The sequence below is a fragment of the Podarcis raffonei genome, chromosome 1 (assembly GCF_027172205.1).
Source record: "Podarcis raffonei isolate rPodRaf1 chromosome 1, rPodRaf1.pri, whole genome shotgun sequence".
NCBI classification, from domain to species: domain Eukaryota; kingdom Metazoa; phylum Chordata; class Lepidosauria; order Squamata; family Lacertidae; genus Podarcis; species Podarcis raffonei.
Genome location: NC_070602.1, coordinates 96,756,728 through 96,778,259, shown reverse-complemented (window position 1 = coordinate 96,778,259; position 21,532 = coordinate 96,756,728). Strand labels below are relative to the sequence as shown.

Sequence of the window (21,532 nt, the reverse complement as noted above, 5' to 3'; positions counted from 1 at the left end):
TTTTTACATTCTTTGAGCTTTTGGCAGTAGTTACAGTTGCAGTATCCAGCTACACAATTAACACCTTATTCCATGTGCTATGACAGGAATATGGCATAATGCAGGCAGCATACTCATACAAGCCCACCTGTGCAGCAGAAGGATTAAACTAAATCAAAGGGAAAAATCAATGATTACTATGCACAGTTTACTCATAAAAACTACATCTGTTGGGTTGAATTTCCATTCCAAGTATTGTTATCATCTTCTCCATCATCCTGAGTTCTCAGTCTATAGATTTTGCCTTCTTTTTTGAATTCTTCACCCCGCTTTTCCAATACTCGTTTCCTGACTGCTTGTCTAAATAAAGAAGAAATGCAGTTCGAGATTAAATCCCTACAGTGGCAATATTTTCTAGACATCAGAAGGTACCATTCATTCAGCTCCTGATTCAATTCTAGCACCCCTCCACCCAGGAGAAGTAACTGGAGAATTTGATTCAGTTCACATTAATACCCCTTTCAATGTACAAAAGGTAATTTTTATTTCTTTCAAAATGCACCCTAGAGTGGATTCAGCTGAAGAACAGAGGGAACGTCACCTATGAATGACTATAGTGCACTGACATGTTTGCTGCCGGTTCCAGGCCATCGCTTCCTGGCTCATGGTGATATTAATTTGGCACATTCACAAAATGTAATCTTAAATGCTCCTGGATGCATTTCAGAGGCTATCTTTCTGGCAGCAGCTGGCATGGAAATCCAAACTGCTGTTTCGGAAAGAAACCTTACCAAGCGAAGATGGCCAGGGAGCATGCAACACACTGTGTATTCTTATTGCTTACTCCTACACTGCTATTTGTAATCGCCCATCAAAAAGTAGATTTGGATTACAACATGGTATCCTGTCCATAGAAGCCAGTTTGAGCCACTGACATACATGTTAGTTATTCATGTGGAGTTTCTCTGTATCCCAGCCTAAACAAGGGGAAACCCTGTCTTTCTCCCAAGCCCTTGCATCTACCAGAGGGAGTGAAAAACAATAATTTAAGAACACTTGTCAGTCCTACCTGCTTGATTCTGCAGTGTTCGATGCTGAAGGGTTTGAGTGATCCTGCTGATGAGGTCTTGCAGTAGGCTGGGAAGGAGGAGGATTCGTAAACAGGAAGTTGCTAATAAATCGCCAAACAGCTATGAGTGGATAAAGGATAGTACCCAGGAATCTCCAAAAATCTCCACTGGAAGACTGGACAACTGCTGTTGCTGGCCTTCCTGCCTGTTTGAAGATACAAAACAAACAGGACTGAAAACTGGACTCTAGAAGAAACTCCATAAATACATGGTTATTCCAAGAAGTAATACTGAATGGTTGTAAAACAGTTCATGGCACAATTTGAATACAATTTGAATAATCTTTTCCATAAAGCACACTTACCGGCAACAATACTACGGAAGCACTTGGGGCAAGTTCCAGGTCCACTAATTTTTTCCCATAATCATCTTTGGTAAATTCCCTCCTGGGGAACATTGTCGCCAATGAGAAATTGCCGTATGTATTGCCAACTGTCTGTAGTAGAACAAATCAGGTAAGTACTTTGTATTCCCCTTAAAATTTAGAAATAAAAATGGGAAGGACCTTTAACCATGAAATGCAGAGCTTCATCTCAAAATAAGTTATTTCAAAGGGGGAAAACAACACTCTTAATTTACACATGGTATCTGTTCCCAACACCTACTATTTTTGTCTTCTGAAGACACAGGACCCAAACATTATGCAAGAGGTATGCCAGTTAGGGCAAGTTTGAGGACACCTGGAAGCATCCTATTTTGTGGCCAGACCAAAACGAGTAGTGACATGTATAAGGCTGTAAAAACTTTCATTTAGTTTAACAAATATTCTCAGAACAGTTTACAGTTGTTCAGATAGTAGGGTAGTTAGCTTGTGTACAAGATGCAAATTGGTGCACACAGAGTCCCCATTTCTCAACTGCCCTTACCACAGTGGGAAACAAACTGAAGACCAGCTCACTTAGCTGCTTGTGGTTTGTAGTTGTGTTAATGCAACTGACCCACATTATTTATGGTCAATGTTATGCACTAACAAGATCAATAACTGGCATCTTTAAAACCCTCCCAAGCATTGAGACAAAGGGCCAAAGCTGCCACCTGTTTTTTCCTCAAAACGTTCCATCTTTCTCTCAAAAATCCTGAAGCAATTATGGTAACTATACATACATGCTCTTCTATAACTTAAAAATAAAACAGATCCTCATTTACCTGTGCAGCAAATTGTCTGGCTTCTTCCAACGGGGCATCCGAAGGGAAACTATTGGTAAAAGAGGATCCATCTGGAAGGCGAAACTGAATTCTTGCTATAGCACTAGGGAAAATATATCAGCTTAAGAATGAATTTTAAGAACAGCTTACATCACTTAAGTTCCTTTAAATGTTTCACTCATATACCAGGGGATATTAGATCAAATTATTATTTGAAATCTCTTTAGCAGCAGTATACAGAAGAAACATGTTCTCGGCTGAGGGTTTTATCGTTTTACCAAGAGAGAGAGGGCAAAGAAGGTTAATTGTATGGGCTGATAAAGGAGTGAGACAACAAAACAAAAATGCATGGTGCTACAATAAATGAGGAAGGTGGTGTGTACAAGGTGAAGGGAATGGGAAGTGTTGGATGAAGCGATGAAAAAGAATTCACCTTCTTTCCCTCTGTGATGCTTCCTTCCTGGCTTCCATTTCAGCTTGCTTAGCTTGGAGAGCAGCAGCTTTGGCAGCTTCTGCTTCTTCCTTGGACCTTGCAAAACGAGCTGCTCTTTCAGCACGATCCTTCATAAGAGGACAAAGACATTCACTACATGTTACCACGGCCCAGTCAAGGCTATTTTAATCAATGCAGTCTCATGGAAAGAAATTGCTACCAACCAACTTGTATGTGGTGAGGGACATAATTTGTTCTCATTTATTATATTCAGTGAACACTTAACCTTCACATGCCATCTTCATGCTAAACCACGCTTTACCATGCCATGAATGAGCCTAGGTGAGTGAGTCTTTAGACTTGTCCTCTGTCCCCTCCTTGTGCGCAACTGGGAATAAGAGTTTGGAAGCCTTGCTTATCCATTGTGTTTGAACTGACAAACAATTGGTGGCTTCGGCGAGGTGTGCAATCGGCAGCAGCGGCCAGGCAGATAAGCGATTGTCGGCAATCCCCCCCCCCAAAAAAGTACAACAACTCTGAGCAATCTCCCCGTTTCCTTAATTTGAAGTCCCAAAGAATAGGGGTCGTCTTATACATGGGGGCATTATACACGGGAAAATACGGTATATTGAAGGTCAATTTGCTAAGAATTTACTTTTTTCCAAGAAGCTCACCTAATAAATCACATATAATGTACTAATAGAGATTTCAGTTATTTGAGTGATGCTCCATATTTAACACACAAAGGAGTATCAGAAAAATGAGTGAGAGTGAAATGGTGGACAGGAATAGAGTGGCTGACACCCTGAACACAGAGCACACCGCTACGCAACACTTTGTTGAAGGCCCCCTTGTAACAGATGACTTACCATTTGAATCTGCTGTCTGATGCGCTCCCTAGCAGCTCTGTCTTCAGCTTTTTCTCTGTTCCTTTCTTCCAGTATTCGCTTTGTAAGTTCTTCTTCTTGTTTCCTTTTGTACTCCAACATATCTTTTCCACTTTTTCTTCTTTCTACTTCTTTCTTGATTTCCTTCTGAGTGAAAAGAGAATACACCTTTACTAAGCTTTTAAAGGGACGCGGGTGGCGTTGTAGTCTAAACCGCAGAGCCTCGGTCTTGCCGATCAGAAGGTCGGCGGTTCGAATTCCCACGACGGGATGAGCGCCCGTTGTTCAGTCCCAGCTCCTGCCAACCTAGCAGTTTGAAAGCACGTCAAGTGCAAGTAGATAAATAGGTACCGCTCCGGCAGGAAGGTAAACGGCATTTCCGTGTGCTGCTCTGGCTCGCCAGAAGCGGCTTAGTCATGCTGGCCACATGACCCTGAAGCTGTCTGCGGACAAACACCAGCTCCCTCAGCCTATAGAGCGAGATGAGCGCGCAACCCCAGAGTCGTCCGTGACTGGACCTAATGGTCAGGGCTCCTTTTACCTTTACCTATCATATAAATACACAACTAATTTAAAATTTTCCTGAAAATTAGTTTAATAGAAAATTTCCGGACATTAAAAGAGAATGAAATTGCTGCTTTAGCCACCTGATAATTGTTATTCCAGCAAGCCTGTCCCAATAATTTAATTAAATATTATTGGGGGGGATATTATGTATTATTGATACTCATTTTATGTACAGTATTTATTTTATTAAGCAGCTTATACGTTTTTCAAAATAAAAATAAAATGCAACATTATAAATTCAGTTACACTCTACCTGTTCTTCTTTCTTTTTCTCTTCTCTTCTTTCTTCAAGTTTTTTTGTCACTCTAAATTTAGAAGCACACAAACACAAGGTGAAGCCTTATTTCTGTGTGGGGAAGTGCACATCAAAGTGCTATACATGACTCTGCCAAAAAACAAAACCACCCAAAACTGAAAGGCAGTATATTATAATACAGCAATCCTGCTTTCCAACAGCAGTTCTATTACCATTATTAATTTTACATTTATTAAATTTCTATACTGCCCTTTATCCAAAAACAACAGGGCAGTTTACAATATAAAAACACAAAAATATGTCTCATAATAACAAGCAAAAACAACTCAGTATTATCATTTATTAAATTGTCAGTTGCATAAAGTACTTCCTTGCCTGCACTGCCATATACACAGGCCTGGCAAATTGACTTTAGTATGACAGAAAATGGGTAAGAACTTTGCCATGAAGATGCACAGACTAGATAACTGTGGGTAAAAAAACAACACCTTCAATTCTGTGCTGCTGCAAAGTTGGAGAAGGGTTGGCTGGCAGCAAATAACAAAGCATGAGATCCTGTCATAGACCCAAAAGATGTTCTGCCAAAGAACAGGTTTCAAAAGGCGCTTAAAAAGTTCTGGACTGTTTCGATGGGTAATTTAAACTGCATTGTAGCTCTGCACTACAGCTGAGAAGTGCAATCCAGATGACAGATCAGTGTAATTTTGCCCTCTCCTGTGCTTTTCACATTCTCTTGAAATGGCTTCTTCTCACACTATCTGCCTTTTAAGCCTTGGCTTGATGATTTGGCTCTTAAATCAGACTCTAGAAATAATAAGTAATGATAAATGGTGGCAATCTCCTCTTGAATTGATGCAGTCTGATAGATATGGATGACACAGTTATTACAGGCAGTCTTGTGCTTGCCACACAGTCCCATCTTTTCTTTGTGTGTGTTTGCATGTTGGAAAAACGAATGAGAGTGCATGTGTGTGGCTGGCTCTGACCATGAAAACTGCCAGACAATCCTCATCTGCTTTCCCACTGCTGCATGCAGCCCTCAGGGCTCAAGGTTGCCTAGCCCTGCTTTCTAGAATAACCAGAAAGTCTGCAAAAAACACACCTTTCTACTTTGGCTGTAAGGTCATCTGTAGTCTGCGATTCCCCCCTTCCGTCACTTTCCACATTTGTCTGGTCCAAATTTACTTCACCTTAAGTCGTTTAGAAATAACAGGTAAGTGAAAAGAAGGAGATGGGAAAGGGAAAAGTATCAACATTTTACCATCATAAGCAATTGCTGTATGAACTCTTACAAAATACTGTTATCATGCCACTATGAGTATTAATGATCCAAACTAGCTCACTATTTAGAATCAAGAACATCTTCAGCTGCTTCTGCACAAAGTTGATATTCTGAATACTTCAACTCTGGATCCAGGTTCTTCACAACAGTTAAGCAATTAACATACCGTATTTTTCGCACCATAGGACGCACTTTTTCCCTCCTAAAAAGCAAGGGAAAATGTGTGTGCGTCCTATGGAGCGAATGCAGGCTTTCGCTGAAGCCTGGAGAGCCAGAGGGGTCGGTGCGCACCGACCCCTCTCACTCTCCAGGCTTCAGGAAGCTATCCGCTAGCCGTGGGAGACCCAGCTCCCCCACGGCTAGCGGAGTGCTGCATTAATCCGCATTAATCCGTGAGCTCCGCATGCCCCAAGCTTCGGGATTAGCGCAGCGCTCTGCTAGCCGTGGGAGAGCCGCGCAGCTCTCCCACAGCTAGCGGAGACCTTGCCAGCACCCAGAAGCTTGGGGCGCGCTGAGCTCCGCACGCCCCAAGCTTCGGGATTAGCGCAGTGCTCCGCTAGCCGTGTCTAGGCTGCGGATAGAGCGTCCAGCGCTTCGGGAACACATCCGCAGCCTAGGCAGCCCTGCGGGAGGTTCCGCAGGGCTGTCTAGGCTGCAGATAGCAGCCTGCTTCCCGGAGCGTCGGGCGCCCTGAAAGCAAAGCGCCCGGCGCTTCGGGAACACATCCGCAGCGTGGGGAGCCTTGGAGGAGTTCCCCGCAAGGCTCCCCAAGCTGCGGATAGCAGCCTGCCGCCCGGCGGTCGGGGTGCCCTGAAGCAGAGCGCCCCTCGCGCCGGGCAGACATCCGCAGCGTGGGGAGCCCTGCAGGAGTTCCCCGCAGGGCTCCCCACGCTGCGGATAGCAGCCTGCTGCCTGGCGGGTGGGGCCCGCTGAACCAGAGCGCCCCGCGCGCCAGGCAGACATCAGCCAGCCCCACAAGCTCGGGGGACAGCAGGGAGGTGCAGCGCCACCATCCCGCTGTTCCTCGACCTGGTTCGGTTTCCCTGACCTGCTTTTGGGGGGGAAATAAAGGGAAATTTTTTTCCCTTTATTTCCCCCCCAAAAAACTAGGTGCGTCCTATGGGACGGAGCATCCTATGGTGCGAAAAATACGGTAGTTTCAGATATCCTTTGCCTAATTAATGCACTGAATTGCTTATTCTCAGCAAGGCCAGTAGTGTACCTGACAGCACTACAACCTCCACTTCACCTGTCTCTGTACCACTCTTTCCTTGTGTCAGAATGAGCAAGGCATGGCTGGCCCTGTCCTGTTCTTGATGCAGCCCTGAAGAAACAACTGCAGATGAGAAATAGCATGGCAGGGACGAGCAGCAGTTATGGGGGGGGGGGATGAAAAAAGACTTAAAAGGTGGTAGCATAATGAGGCAACACACAAAAATGGTAATCACTCAAAGGAGGTCTTTCCCATCCTTTACTTTTGAAAGACTACCATTTTAACTCCATATGTAAATACCAATCTTGAATGTAGGCAGCTACACATACTTACCAGCTGAGGATACACTTAGCCTTTCAGGCTGTGCTTCAGCAAGCTCAGCTGTTTGGGACTGAGAGTCCTCTGTGATGCCATTTAAAGATGAGGAACATGGCACAGAACTTTCCATTGCTTCATTTTTTAACGTGTGCATCTAAGGAAGAAAGAAGTGTAGATATCAGTAAATGGCTGCCATTCCAGAACATTTGATTTTTAAGCCATTTTCTAAATCAAAGTGAAAACAACTGCTAGGCTTCAAAGTACAAAACTGATGCTCATGTAGCCTAATCTACAAATAGTAAGCTTAAGAGTGCACTTTGTATGATACTAATACATGGTGAAAAGAGCAGAACCATGGCTGCATGGCTGTCAAAGGCCCTGTTTGACTGCAGGAAGAAAAACCAACTATTATTTTATGGATGACTTCACTTTCAAGAGTAGTGTGTAGCTAAAGATCTCCTGAAATGAGTACAATAACCCTTCTATTGGCAGAGGGAGAAGGAAGCAAAATATGTCATATATTACTATTTCTTAATGTGAGAACAAGTCGTTTTGTTTGCACTTTTTTTCTCTGATGTTGTTTTATATCTCCTGAAAATTGGTGTGTAGCACAGCTCTGTCCCCTCTTTTAGCAGTTGTAGAATGAGAAGAGAGTTCTATAACAAAATTCCAGACCACTTAACTATAGGTCACCAAGTCAAGGAGCCTTGAATATAACAATCAAATTAGTATATAATATTATCCCACAGGCAGAGACTGAACGCAAACTACTACCACAGGGGTTGATAAGGAAAGAGACAACATTTAGAAAAAAATGCTTGAATAGCACATGTCCTGGAACACACTTAAGAGGCAGCTAGGATTAAATAAAAAGCTTGGGTCACCACCTGGCCTAATCTTATGGAAAACTTAATCCAGATTACCAGTTTGTCAGTTTGCAGTAAAATAATCATCATAAAAGAGCCAGTGGGAGGTGTGAAGGGGACAATATTTCTATGCCATGTCTCAAGACTAATTACAGTAGCACCTCGGCTTACATTACCCTCGGGTAACGTAAACTTTGGGTTGCAAAAGCGGCAAACCCATGTTTCACCATGCGCAGATGCGCTCTACCACGCTGTGTGCATGCACAGAAGCAGTCCCTCCAGTTGTGGAAACCTTGGGATCTGACCAGAGCTCCGGAACGGATCCCACCCACAACCGGAGGTACCACTGTATAGCCTGATCTTAAAGGGGCAAATGAGGGAAAACACATGTGACCTGACCTTTCTTGCTGCATTAAAAAAAGGGTGAGAAACAAGTACATTTCAGGAGTGATTTTTGTTTTTCCAATGGTCAAGCCCATCAAGAAAAATGTCTTCTAGAAAAAGTCATTATTGCTCTATTAGTACATTTCCAACTTGGTACATAAAACTGGCTTAATTTAGCATAACTATAGTATGATTAAATATTATTTCATCAAGCAAGAACATATAGAATTCACAATTCTATAGGCATACTGACACAGTGACCTTTCCTGCCTGTAATCCATTCAACAGGAACAAGCTTTTAAACATTTATTTCACTATGCTGAAATAGTCGGTCACTATTTCTTACCTGCTTGACTTTATGAATTCTTGTAACAAGTTCCTCTGCAGAAACGCTGCCAGCAATCACTTCCAACGGGACTCCATTGTCTCCTATAAAGAAACTGGATGGAACACACACTACAGGATCTATGCAGCAATAGTAAAGGACAACATCTCAATTGTAAGGAAGGCAAAAGTAAATTGGAAAAGAAACATAAATGCAAATGATTAGAAGTTACTGCAAACAGCTGAGCAAAGCATATAGAATGATAATGAACTAGTGCTCCTCAGTGAAATGGAGGAGACAATTTTTGGCAGTTTCCCCTTCTTTCCAAATATAGGGGCCTTCTGAAGCCAATTAGGGGTGTGTAGGGCTAGAGGAGGAAGAGGAGTAACTGAAAAGTGCCTGCCTTCCTGATCTGCCGACAGCACCTTTTATCAGTGATGGGACACCAACTGGATGCCACCTATAGCAAACTGATGCTACCAGTACAGAAATATCTGAATTCCCCATGGAAAATTTAAGTGATACCAAGCCCATCACTTTTCTGCTGCCTCACCCCTCTTCTCCCAGCTCTAAAGAAATGTGTCAGATTATCATGGAGACAGTTTGCACAAAAAACTTTTGAATGAAAACTGAACACAAATTAGAAGGATCACTTCTAACCTCAAAGCATACACCTCTTTTGTATGTGAGCCACATCTTGAGATTCAATTAAATCACACGCGCAGTAGTTCATGGTCAAATATTGCTTTGGTCCTACCCTGATGGATCAGCAAAGATTTGTTCAGCCCAGCTTAGTTTTCCTAACAGCAACCAGTCAAATCCCTCTGGCACACTCATAAGCAGGACCATGAAGAAAACAGCTTTTCCCGTGATTTGTCTATGTCATTGGTAACCCCTGACCATTAGGTCCAGTCGTGGCCGACTCATCTCACTTTATTGGCCGAGGGAGCCGGCATACAGCTTCCGGGTCATGTAGCCAGCATGACTAAGCCGCTTCTGGCAAACCAGAGCAGCACATGGAAACGCTGTTTACCTTCCCGCCGGAGCAGTACCTATTTATCTACTTGCACTTTGATGTGCTTTCAAACTGCTAGGTTGGCAGGAGCTGGGACCGAGCAGCGGGAGCTCACCCCATCACGGGGATTCAAACTGCCAACCTGCTGATCGGCAAGTCCTAGGCTCTGTGGTTTAACCCACAGCGCCACCCGCACTGTCATTGGTACTCAAAAGTAAATTGCCTCTGTACACCAAGGTTGTAGTAGATGCTATTCTACATGTCTTAAGTCTAATCGTTTTGGCATCAACTAACATTCCACACACATAACATGTTTTGGTAGTGAAGCTCAAAAGTCAATAGCATGGTAGGCTTTTATTTGTTTTTCATTACTCCTAAATTTACTGCAAATCAACTTGCTGTAATTAAAAATTGAAGAACTATCTTCAGTTTGGTCACACTGTTTTTCTGAAATGGTCTCATGCCAGATAGTTATTCAATAAGCCTTGGCCAAAATGGTTACAAGTAGAACAACCATCCCAATCATGGTGCTGCTTCATGCAACCTGTTTTCTTCATGGAACAGCACCATCAAAGTCCCAGTTTTTCAGTATACACTATATCACTATATAAACAATTAAGAAAAGCACAGGATGAAAAACCAGAGATAAACCCCCAGTGAGGAGAGCCAGAAATGACTATGGTTTTGATGCCTCTCTGTTGAGAACAGTAATACTACATTATTACCTATTATTTTTATTTGCAATATTAGGAAATGGGGGTGAGATATACAAGGGGTGTTTCACTTTCACATACTTAGGCTTAGTAACCAGTTACAGTAACCAGGAAACTCTGCCAAAGGCTTCAGGAAAAGGTTGGTTTGAAGATGGGTTTAGATGGAGTAAGAAAGGTGGCATCACACAGGTATTCCTGAAGGAAGTTCCAAGCATATGAAGCAGTAAAGGAGAACAGACAGAATCTCCTGAGGGAGGAGATCCTGTAGTTTGCACCATACAATAATGAAGCCCATAAATGAACATCTGAGTGTGAAATGATTCAATTTATTATATTTTGTTCAAGGATACAGATTTGGGAGAACTGCAGGCAGGCTTCACTGTGTAAAAAAAAGTATCAAGTTTAGACAATCACACTAATAATATGAAATGTCATAAAATAATCAGTTACATTGTTATTGTATATCTCTGACTGTTTAAAAGCCTTGTAGGATCACAACAAATTAATTTTTATTTCTCTGAAACACTACACTGAAATTAACTTACATAAAACAGTATGCAGATTATACAATGGCTCAGTTCATATGTAATATTATGCTAAACCATGGTTTAGCACAACTTATGGGCTCCAGGAAAGGAGATCATGGCTGCTTTATTCCTTCTCCAGTCCTGTGAGTTAAGCCAGGCATAGGCAAACTCGGCCCTCCAGATGTTTTGGGACTACAGTTCCCATCATCCCTGACCACTGGTCCTGTTAGCTAGGGATGATGGGAGTTTTAGTCCCAAAACATCTGGAGGGCCGAGTTTGCCTATGCCTGAGTTAAGCCATGGTTTGGTTTTGGTGTCATCTGAACATGGGTTCATGGTTTGTCTCCTCCAGACTTTAAAGTCCTCCTGAAAGAAGTATGGCTTTTAATTTTCATAGTGAAAAGTATCAGTTGGATCTTATTTTAATGGAGAATGGAGTAGTACAAATATAACAAGAATAAAGTAAACTATTCAGTAAAATATACACTTAGTGTCTAGTTGGATAACAATATTCCACACACATACCAATTGAATTCCCTTCCAAAATAACTATATATTGATTATACAGGTCTCTTTAAAAGTAAATTACTATTAACAACAAAAACAACAGTAAAAGAAGTTGCCAAACCTTTGGGTATCTATTTTAATAGCTACAAAGCCATCTCTTGCTGCCTCAGTCACTTTCTCATTCTCCCAGCTGGCAGCCATCTCTATGGACTGTTCATCATCCCCTGCGAAAAACAAGAAGTCTTCTTCACAGATGCAAATATAGATTGATTACAGATTACAGCATACTAGAAATGCAATGTTTATAACTTTAGGGCAAGGATGATCACACAACTACAGAGTTGGGATAGACCCAAAGATAGTATAACCCCTTACCAGGTGCCAACGGCTCAGCTTTAAAAAAAGACTCTAGACCCAAAAGTGTCACAAACAGACAGCAGGTGCAAGATATGCACAACCAGCAGCTCCAGATGACCCAAACGAGAAAGACAAGTGACATATATTTATGTAAAGGGGGTGCAACATCAACATGCAGTGCTCCACAAAACAAGGGTCTCTCACAGTTTGGTGATCATTTAAAACATTTTCAGATCACGTGATCAAAGGGATTGTGCTAGAAATATGACTGATAATTAATCACTATGTGCAATAGATCAACTTGTATTTGTTATTTTATTAATTTACATATTAAAAAATTATAACTATTCTGTTTGCAACTAACTCATTATGTTCCAGCAAATAAATCTTTCACCACTCTCTAAAAGGCAAATAGCTAGTATTTATTTTATAATCTGTCAATCCTATGATTTTTAAAGGACAACGAAGTGGCCAAACAATGCACCAGCTAGAAAATTGCAACATTTTAGAAGCAATTTAATGGATAATTTCTGCCTTTGAAACACTTATTCATATAGCAATATAAAAGCATACATATTCGTGTGCAATTATTCTAAAAGCAAAGTAACAATTTTTAACAGAACAGAGCTATAACAACCCATATAGAAAGCCTGCTGACAATCTGCAATGTTCCCCCTAATGAAATTAGGCATGAAGTGTTCATTTATATTTTCATCTATGATAATTCACAATTTCAGCAACTGAAAGAGGGCAGAATTTGAAAGAGAATAATTATTGCCAGTTTAAAGGAGCAAGGGAACGATTAGCAGCTCTTCATAAGTGAAGTAATCAAATATAAGTTAATATAAGTAATATAAATTAAGTGGTCCGGAAGAGTCTTCTATACCTTCATTCACCCACTATCTTAAATCTAAATCCATTTGTTACTGATGCAATGTTTCTCTCTGTCTGAGATCCTAATGCATCAGCCAAACTATATCCTAAAAGTTCAAGCTACCAATGTTATACACAGCAGTTCCTCCTACTTCCAGCAATATGATCCATGCATGAGATTATTCCTGTACTTCAGATACACACACACACACATATGTGTATATATTATATATGTAAAAGCTTTCAGCCTGGGCTTTCCCTGGCCCATAAGATTAGACCCTATTTTTGTTTGTTTGAATTCCCTGAATTTGTGTTTTTATATATTTTACACAAATCTGGAGTGGATTCCCTAAGGCGGTTGGATGGCATTTTGTACGCCTCCTTCCAGCAACTCCTGCAGCTGAACTGGTGCCAAACGTATTGCTCTGCTTTCCTTTAGATCACATCAGCAAGGCCAAGAGGGGAGTCTTGTCATCTGGGCAGCCCAGGTCCCCTATACTTACTCCCAGGCTTGCGCCCCGGGGAGATCACTTTGGTGCTGCTAACATAGCAGTTTGACTTTACCCCTGGAGACGCACTCCATTGTCTCCCGAGACAGAGGGATGCCAACAACTTTACAGTAATGTGAATGTTTGAAGCAGCGCCTGCATCTGGGTGAAACATTACTTAACTCTTGCTCTCCCCTTCTATTTATAACTTAAGATACTATCAGTTTAAAAATGATAATTTCTAGAAAAAGGGACACGACAGGGGTGCCCAATCTCTCCATTGCTTTTTATATCGGTCCTGGAGGTTTTGCTGAACATGATTAGAAGGGACCGGTTGGTTAAAGGTATACAGGTTGGAGCCAAACAGTACAAATTGAGAGCATTTGCAGATGATTTAGTACTGACGTTACAGGAGCCAGAATCTAGTACTAAAAGGGTTTTAGAACTAATTCAAGAATTTGGTCAAGTGGCAGGATTTAAACTGAACAAGTCAAAAACTAAGGTTTTAGAGAAAAATTTAACACCGTGTCAAAGAGAGAGGTTTCAGAATGAGACAGGTTTAACTGTGGTTAAGAAAGTGAAATATTTGGGGATTAATATGACAGCAAAAAATGGGAACTTATTTAAAGATAATTATGAAAAATGTTGGACGGAAGTGAAAAAAGATTTAGAAATTTGGTCAAATTTGAAGCTTTCCTTGTTGGGTCGAATTGCAGCTATAAAGATGAATGTTTTGCCTAGAATGTTGTTTTTGTTTCAAACATTGCAGATTGTGGACAAAATGGATTGTTTCAAGAAGTGGCAGAAAGATATTTCTAGATTTGTCTGGCAGGGCAAGAAGCCCAGAATAAAATTTAAGATATTAACTGATGCAAAGGAAAGAGGCGGATTTGCCCTGCCAGACTTTAAACTTTACTATGAATCAGCAGCATTCTGCTGGCTAAAAGATTGGCTGCTTCTTGAGAACACAGACATTTTGGACTTAGAAGGTTTTAACAATGTTTTTGGTTGGCATGCATATTTGTGGTACGACAAGGTTAAAGCACATAAAGCATTTAAAAACCATATTGTCAGGAAAGCATTGTTTAATGTTTGGATAAGATACAAAGATTTACTGGAAAATAAAACCCCAAGGTGGTTGTCACCAATGGAAGCGAAGGCTCAGAAAAAGCTCAATATGGAGGCCAAATGGCCGAAATATTGGGAAATTTTGGAACAGGAGGGAGATAGACTAAAACTGCAGAGCTTTGAGAAACTAAAAAACAAAGTGCGAGATTGGCTGCATTATTATCAGATAACGGAGGCATATAATTTGGACAAGAAAATCAGCTTCCAGGTGGAAAAATCAAAATTAGAAACAGAACTGTTAGAACCCAAAACTAAGATTTTGTCAAAGATGTATAACTTGCTGTTGAAATGGAATACTCAGGATGAAACGGTGAAATCTGCTATGATCAAATGGGCACAAGATGTTGGACATAACATTATGTTTGCTGACTGGGAACAGTTGTGGACCACAGGTATGAAATTTACGGCATGCAATGCCTTAAGAGAGAATATTATGAAAATGATATACAGGTGGTACATGACCCCAGTCCAGCTTGCAAAAATATATCATTTGCCCGACAATAAATGTTGGAAATGTAAAGAAACTGAAGGTACATTCTTTCACCTTTGGTGGACGTGCCCAAGAATTAAGGCTTTCTGGGAAATGATCTACAATGAAATGAAAAAGGTATTTAAATATACTTTTCTGAAGAAACCAGAGGCCTTCCTTCTGGGCATTGTCGGCCAATTGGTGCCAAAGAAGGATAGAACGTTTTTTATGTATGCTACAACAGCAGCAAGAATACTTATTGCAAAGTATTGGAAGACACAAGAACTACCCACTTTGGAAGAATGGCAGATGAAGGTGATGGACTATATGGGATTGGCAGAAATGACTGGCAGAATCCGAGACCAGGGAGAAGAGTCGGTGGAAGAAGATTGGAAGAAATTTAAAGATTACCTACAGAAATATTGTAAAATTAATGAGTGTTAGAATGTTGGGTTGAAATTAAGTGGTTTCCAGCTGTAATGCTTTAAGAGATATGAAAAAAAAAGGATTATAATAGGTAATAATATAATGGTAAGGATTTGCTGAACTAACAATTTGGGGTGGAATACAAAAAAGGGAGGTATGAGGAGGTCCGGGAAACAAGTTAAAAGAAAATAAGTAATTGAAAATGTATGTGTGTTTTTCTTTTCTTAAAAAGTTTCTTTATTCTGTATTTTTGTTATTCTGTTTTTTCTTATTTTATTTTATTGTAATATTATAAAAAATCTTAATAAATATCTTATAAAAAAATATGATAATTTCTGAGGGAAACCTTCTATTCACTTCAGGGCCCGTCTTCCTTTATTTTCATGGTGGGGGTTCTTCCCTGCACTGTTTAGCCATTAGCATACATGAGAAGTGGGGGGTATGCAGGAAGAGCCCAAGCTTCCCAGTTTCCTGGAGGACTGATGAGTAGGTGCAGTGTGGACCCTTCCCGTGGTATCTGCTGCTTTTCACTTCTGTAGTTGAAGAAGCAGGGTTTAAACTTTGAAAACTTATGATAGAAAGTGTGTCTGAATCCCTTATTCATACTTTTGATAGGAACACACTTCTCATTATGTTTCCCCAAGATGCTCTCCAAACTCAAGGACCAGAGTTTTCAGGAAAGAGTGCAAAGCTGAATACAAATACATAGAACAGAACAGAAGGGAAATGATCATAGGTATGTGATCTGATTTAATACTGTTGTTAGCCCACTTGCTATCCACTTGACTTCTGAGTAGCATACTGTATCTCATCACTATTTAATACCTAAAGAGCTTTACAACAGAAAAGTCCACCATATTTTCTGTGCAGATACTGATACTTAGTAAAGTACAGTAGTCTGAGAAAGGGAAGATTACATTTTTTTCAAATGATCTTGTCAATAGGTTAACTTGTATAATTAAACTATGCTTAAGAACAACTCTGCAGTATTGACAGAGGCAGGCACACATAGAAAATAGCTGAGCTGAGCCAATTGCTAGCACAGCTATAATCTGTGTACTCCAGAATCACTTCCCTAGAGAGAACATGGAAAGAAAAATAAAGAGCTCAAGTGTGCTGATTTCCCACGAGGATATTCATCATGCAATGTAAAATGTAGCGGACGTGCAAGAAACATACCATGCACGAGCTGAGTACTGTTAATTTACAAAATGCTATATAACTGACTTTGCAAAATTTCAATGCTTTTAAGCAATCATTCTATTGTGCCACGATCAATTCTAACAGTTCTGCACTCTTCTAGCTGTTCATGAGTTTTCATCAGTTTGATGATACTGTTTTTGCTTAAGACTGCGGGGCCTGACCATTCTAGTAATTTTCACTTCAAAGATGGCTGCAAAATTTCAGTATTTTAGCCCAGGGATGAGGGAAACTGCAGCCACAAAAATATTGCTGGACTACAGCGTCCCTGACCATTGGCTATGCTGGGTGGGCTTCTTTTAGCCCAAGGATGTCCAACCAGTAGATTGCAACCTACCTGACTGATCCTGGGAGATCACAGGATCCTTATTGTTTACAAAAAGTTATGGGGGGAAAGCTAAAAAAAACAAATCTGTGCAATCCTCCCACAAAAAGCTCAACAACTGGGCACTTCCCTCCTAAAGAAAGCTTAACAACACGCTCCTCCTCCAATAACAATCACTGCAAGTTTTTTTATACTGGGAGTAGTTCATAGTCTCTTGTTGGACATGCCTGTTTCAGCCTATACAGTGTTGTGTTAAAATTTGGAAATACTTCAGATCATTAAATTGACATGGATGACTTCAATTCTTTTGAATTATTTACTATATTTATATCCTACCCTCTCTCTAAGCAGCTTTTTGGTGTATCCAAAAAAGCCAACTTTAGGCAGTAAGTCAAACAGTCACCATTTCCAGTTACGGACAATTTTCCAGAGCTGTAGAGCAACTTATATCAGTCTACCAACCACAATATACATACCATTACTATCACTATTCAGAACAAAACTGGATGCCACACATTTCCACATTCCTGAAAACCCATTTACTAGAAATGTATTGGTAATAATTTTGCTGCATAATGACCAGGAGCTGTCAACAATTGTTTCACAGATGCAGAAAAATATTTCATTCTCTCCTGTTGCCTTGTCAATTAAGATACATCAAATACACTAAAACAGTGAGATTTCAAAATATGTGTGCATATCCTGAAGCTCCACCATTCTATGAAACGCAGGCCATCTCTGTATCAATTTTCAGTGCAACATGAACAACATGACTTCCACCACCTATCTCAAAGGGTGCACCCAGAATACTTTCTAATCCTGTGTCACAAGTGGAATGATTGCATACTATAGTGCAAATGAGGAAAGGATATAGGGTTGCATCCAACTATGTAGCTGTAAGCATGGAACAACTTTCGCAAGCACAATGGAACTCTGCCTCCCTTTTCTGCCCTAGGGTTTCTCCAATCCTCTAGATCAGATTTTGAGATGATATGAAGGGTGTGGAAATCATTCTGTGCATCCAGTAATTTAGTTGGATAAAACTCTTAGTGCTCTTACAATAAATAAAATTAATGCAGACTGCAAATTCTAGTGCATTCTATTTTAACATCTGTATATGATACACTAAACAGTTTAACAATCAATTATTTTGGATTCTAGAATAACAATGGCATGTGCAGACAGATATTTTGCACACTATAATAGAAGAAAATTAATTTTTTATCAGAAGTGTCAAATATACTGGAGGAAAAAAATCCTGGCATGGACAAATGTAACAAGTGAACACCTAACATCCTATCTTAGCTAACTTAGCTTCCTGTATGCTTGTTAGTAGATCTGAGGCTACTCTGTAAACTACCAATAAGCTCTCTAGTGTTACTTAACTAGCAGAATTCTCCCAGATGATTGACACACTGGACAGGATATTCTAAATTGAAGCACTTCCTTGTCCCTTCTATTTCAGTGGGAAATCTAAAAGTTCATGCACTCTGGCAATAAATCTGCAAGGCCTTAATAGTTATCTGTAGTCTAGTTACTGTAAGCATATGTATTTTAAATATTATTACTATTCATGTGGGTATATTAAGAAAACAGAACTGCATCCAGAATTCATAGCATACAGCTGAAAGGCAGAACAAATTAGGCACATTCTGAGGCATTTACATGATCAGATGCCAAATTTTTCCAGTTATGGAAAAAGTACTTTCAGAACTTATGACTACACATATATTTAGGAAGGATAGGAGGAAAGAGAGGTAACAAGAGAAATTAGATACATAAATGTATTTGTGGCAATTCCAAAAAAGGTGACAGCAGGAACGTTAGTGTAAGTTTGCATGGCACAGGCAAAAAATTACCCTTTATAATTTGCCCTGAGTCTTAAGAAAAAAGTGGCAATAGGGACATGGCAATGACAGTATCAAAGGTATTACGGGTAATTTTTGAGAAAATGTGAGGTAATTGTGGGAATGAAAGCCCATTATTGTCCTTTACTATCTTCCTGAAGACAGGTCTCCAGTTGAAGAATCATGACAACTATTTACATTGTGGGGAAGAAGTCATACCAGATTCTACAGAAAACCAGTTTAATGAAAAGTATAGTGTGACAATAATCTCCAGCGTTTGATGCACTGGAGCAGCACTTCTAATTCCCATAGCCTACATGCACTGGAGACAGGGCTTTTAAAGGTGGTGTCCTGAAAGAAATGTTATCTGACTTTCCCACAGGAACTTCTAGTTGTGTGCTACAGCACCAAACCAAAATGTGATGACCTGAACCCAACATATTCAAACATGGATAAACTTTAAACCAACAAGTCCTCCCAGAAACTATATGCAGGATACATGGCACTAGCGTAAGTCGTAAAGCACAATGGTGAAATTGTGGCCCTCCAGATGCTGTCAGGCTACAACTCCCATCACACCAACTTCCAGCAACATAGGAAGTGCTACAAATCCCCCTTTCCAGGGTGTAAAAACACATGATGCAGCCAGCTTGCTGAAGCTAAGCATGTTTCGATTCGGTCAGTCCTTTCATACATATACGCTTGCCTTGAGTTCCATGAAGGAATGCACATTAAAAATTCCTTCTTATCCTACGCAATGAAGGCATTTTATTTCCTGCTCAGCATGACACAGCAAGCACTGCCCCCATATAGGTCACAAGACAGGAGAGAGCACCAAATCAGTACCAAGCTCCAGGGCACACATATGGCTGCTATGGATACACTGGAATAAGAACAAGCAAGAAGCATTAGGCTGGGCGTACAAGAAATAAAGTGGGGGGGGGGGAGAGAGAGAAGGAAGCACAGGACCTTACTGAAGGAAGCATATAGCCATGGCTTCTTTTACAAGCACTGAGCTAGGGAAGCCTGTTCTGTAACAAGCATTGGAAGGGAGCCAACTGTGATTACAGGACACGGGGATGTTTCCACTAAATCGCCAATCCCCTTCCACGCACCAGGACACCCGTTAACATAGAATTTGTAAGGTCAGAAGAGACCACGGGGGTCATCTAGTCCAACCCCCCGCAATGCAGGAATCTTTTGGCCCAACGTGGGGCTCGAAACCACGATCCTGGGATTATGAGTCTCCACGCTCGACTGAGTTATTTGCACACGAGTGCGCCCACGTATGTGTGCCTCCTTTCGGTCTTTCCACAGAAACGCGGGCGCTCCTCATAACAACAACAACAATTTATTATTTATACCCTGCCCGTCTGGCTGGCTTTCCCATCTTCTCCGCTACCCACCGCAATCCTTCAAGAAGACGCCTCCCCCCTTTTTTTCTTTTATTTCGTTAAAGGGGAAAACCGGCTGAACTGGCGAGCTCGGGTGCTTCTAAGCAAAAGCCCCTCTCTTCCCAAATTTGCTGGGCAGTCGGCGGGGCGTCGGAGGCCCCGCCGAGGGTGGGATGAAGCCCCTCCGTACGTTCAAGAGGCCTCTTCATGGGCGGAGGGAGCCTGCCTGAGGCTGGGCGGGGAGGGAAAGAAGCCTGAGAAGAGAGGCACGGAGGCAGCCGAAACCTCCCCCGCCCATCCTCACGTTAGGGAAACACGGGGGTGGGCCCGTACCTCTCACAAACACCACGAAGACGGCACTGCGCTGTTTGGCGGCGGCAATGGCGGCCGGGATGGTACCAGGGAACCACAGCATAATGGCGGCTGCGGCGGACCGTCGGGCCTGGGCTTATTATGCACAAGGGCTCGCCCCGCTGCCTGCCCCTCCGCGGCCTCCCCAGCGGTCCGTTTGCCTCGACGCAGAGCGCGCATGCGCGTCATAAACGTCAGCCTCGCTTCGGACGCGATTGCGTCGCGCTTCGCTGCACCTACTACGACGTCTCTCTCCCTCTCTCTCTCCGCCCACTCAGATCCGCTTCCTGGATTCCTCCGCCCAAGGTGGGGGAAAAACATTGAAGGACGCATGCGCCTTAATAATAAAAAAAATCCCACCACCACCAATCATCACCCTCACAACACCAAAGAGGAAGCGTTTGTGGCAGTAGGGCACGCTTAGATTCGGGAGGTAAACTGGGATGCGATTCGCGCCTGTAGATTCCGCGGCGGCTTTCTTTTTCTTGTTGTTTTTAGGCGGCGGCTCAGCAGCAGCCGATTCGCAAGGGAGTGACAAGGGGAGCGGCGCTTTGGGGTGGGGACAGCAGCAAAAATGAGGGCATGAACTGGAAAACTGCCAAAAATCTTGATTTTGTAGGCGAGGTACTCAAAACTGCACCGTAGTATTGGCTGAAAAGTGAACGTGTCAAATAAAAACCACTTGATTTTTATGCAACACTGAATGATTTTATTTGCTAATGCGAACTAAGCACAAATCAAGTGGCAGCTATTTAAACCTACCCCTAAGTCCTATGGGGGAAAGGCTCATCTCCAAGCCCATCTGTTGCAAAATGTAGGGTTTGTTTATACAGTATATCTATTTAAAAAATAGAACTAAGATCTGGAAAGTTACAAACGTTTAAAACAAAGCAGACTTTAAGTAATTTTATCTTGTGGGAAACAAAGCCTATAAACATTCCACTGATTTTCATGCAAGTGTGCTAGCCAAAAATGTTTCTACAAAGGCCTTTTGGTATCTAGAATTTAGCTGCTTTTTATGATTACAGCTGCCTTTTTATTGAAATTGTAAATGCATCTGGACAGGTAGGATAAAACTTCTAAACAATTAAGTACTCATCTCACCAACAAACTTATTAGCTTCCTA

General features: G+C 41.4%; 2 protein-coding genes across 2 annotated transcripts in view; one reads left to right on the top strand and one right to left on the bottom strand.

Moving 5' to 3' along the window:
* LCT (lactase) overlaps positions 1-16,020 on the top strand; it is a 41,686-nt gene extending 25,666 nt beyond the window's left edge. The window contains exon 18 of the mRNA XM_053405637.1: positions 15,934-16,020. Within this exon, the coding sequence (XP_053261612.1) occupies positions 15,934-15,984 (51 nt within the window). The 3' untranslated portion in view covers positions 15,985-16,020. The remainder of the gene's footprint in view (positions 1-15,933) is intronic.
* On the bottom strand, positions 171-20,659 carry UBXN4 (UBX domain protein 4). The gene is made up of 13 exons (XM_053405652.1): positions 20,389-20,659; positions 11,670-11,772; positions 10,865-10,893; positions 8,808-8,926; positions 7,227-7,365; positions 5,501-5,588; positions 4,396-4,447; positions 3,558-3,722; positions 2,689-2,816; positions 2,256-2,358; positions 1,414-1,545; positions 1,049-1,254; positions 171-339 (listed from the first exon to the last, which is right to left on the bottom strand). The coding sequence occupies exons 1-13, from the start codon at positions 20,468-20,470 to the stop codon at positions 201-203; spliced, it is 1,485 nt and encodes a 494-aa protein (XP_053261627.1). The 5' UTR covers positions 20,471-20,659; the 3' UTR covers positions 171-200.
* Between the last annotated feature and the right edge of the window lie 873 nt (positions 20,660-21,532).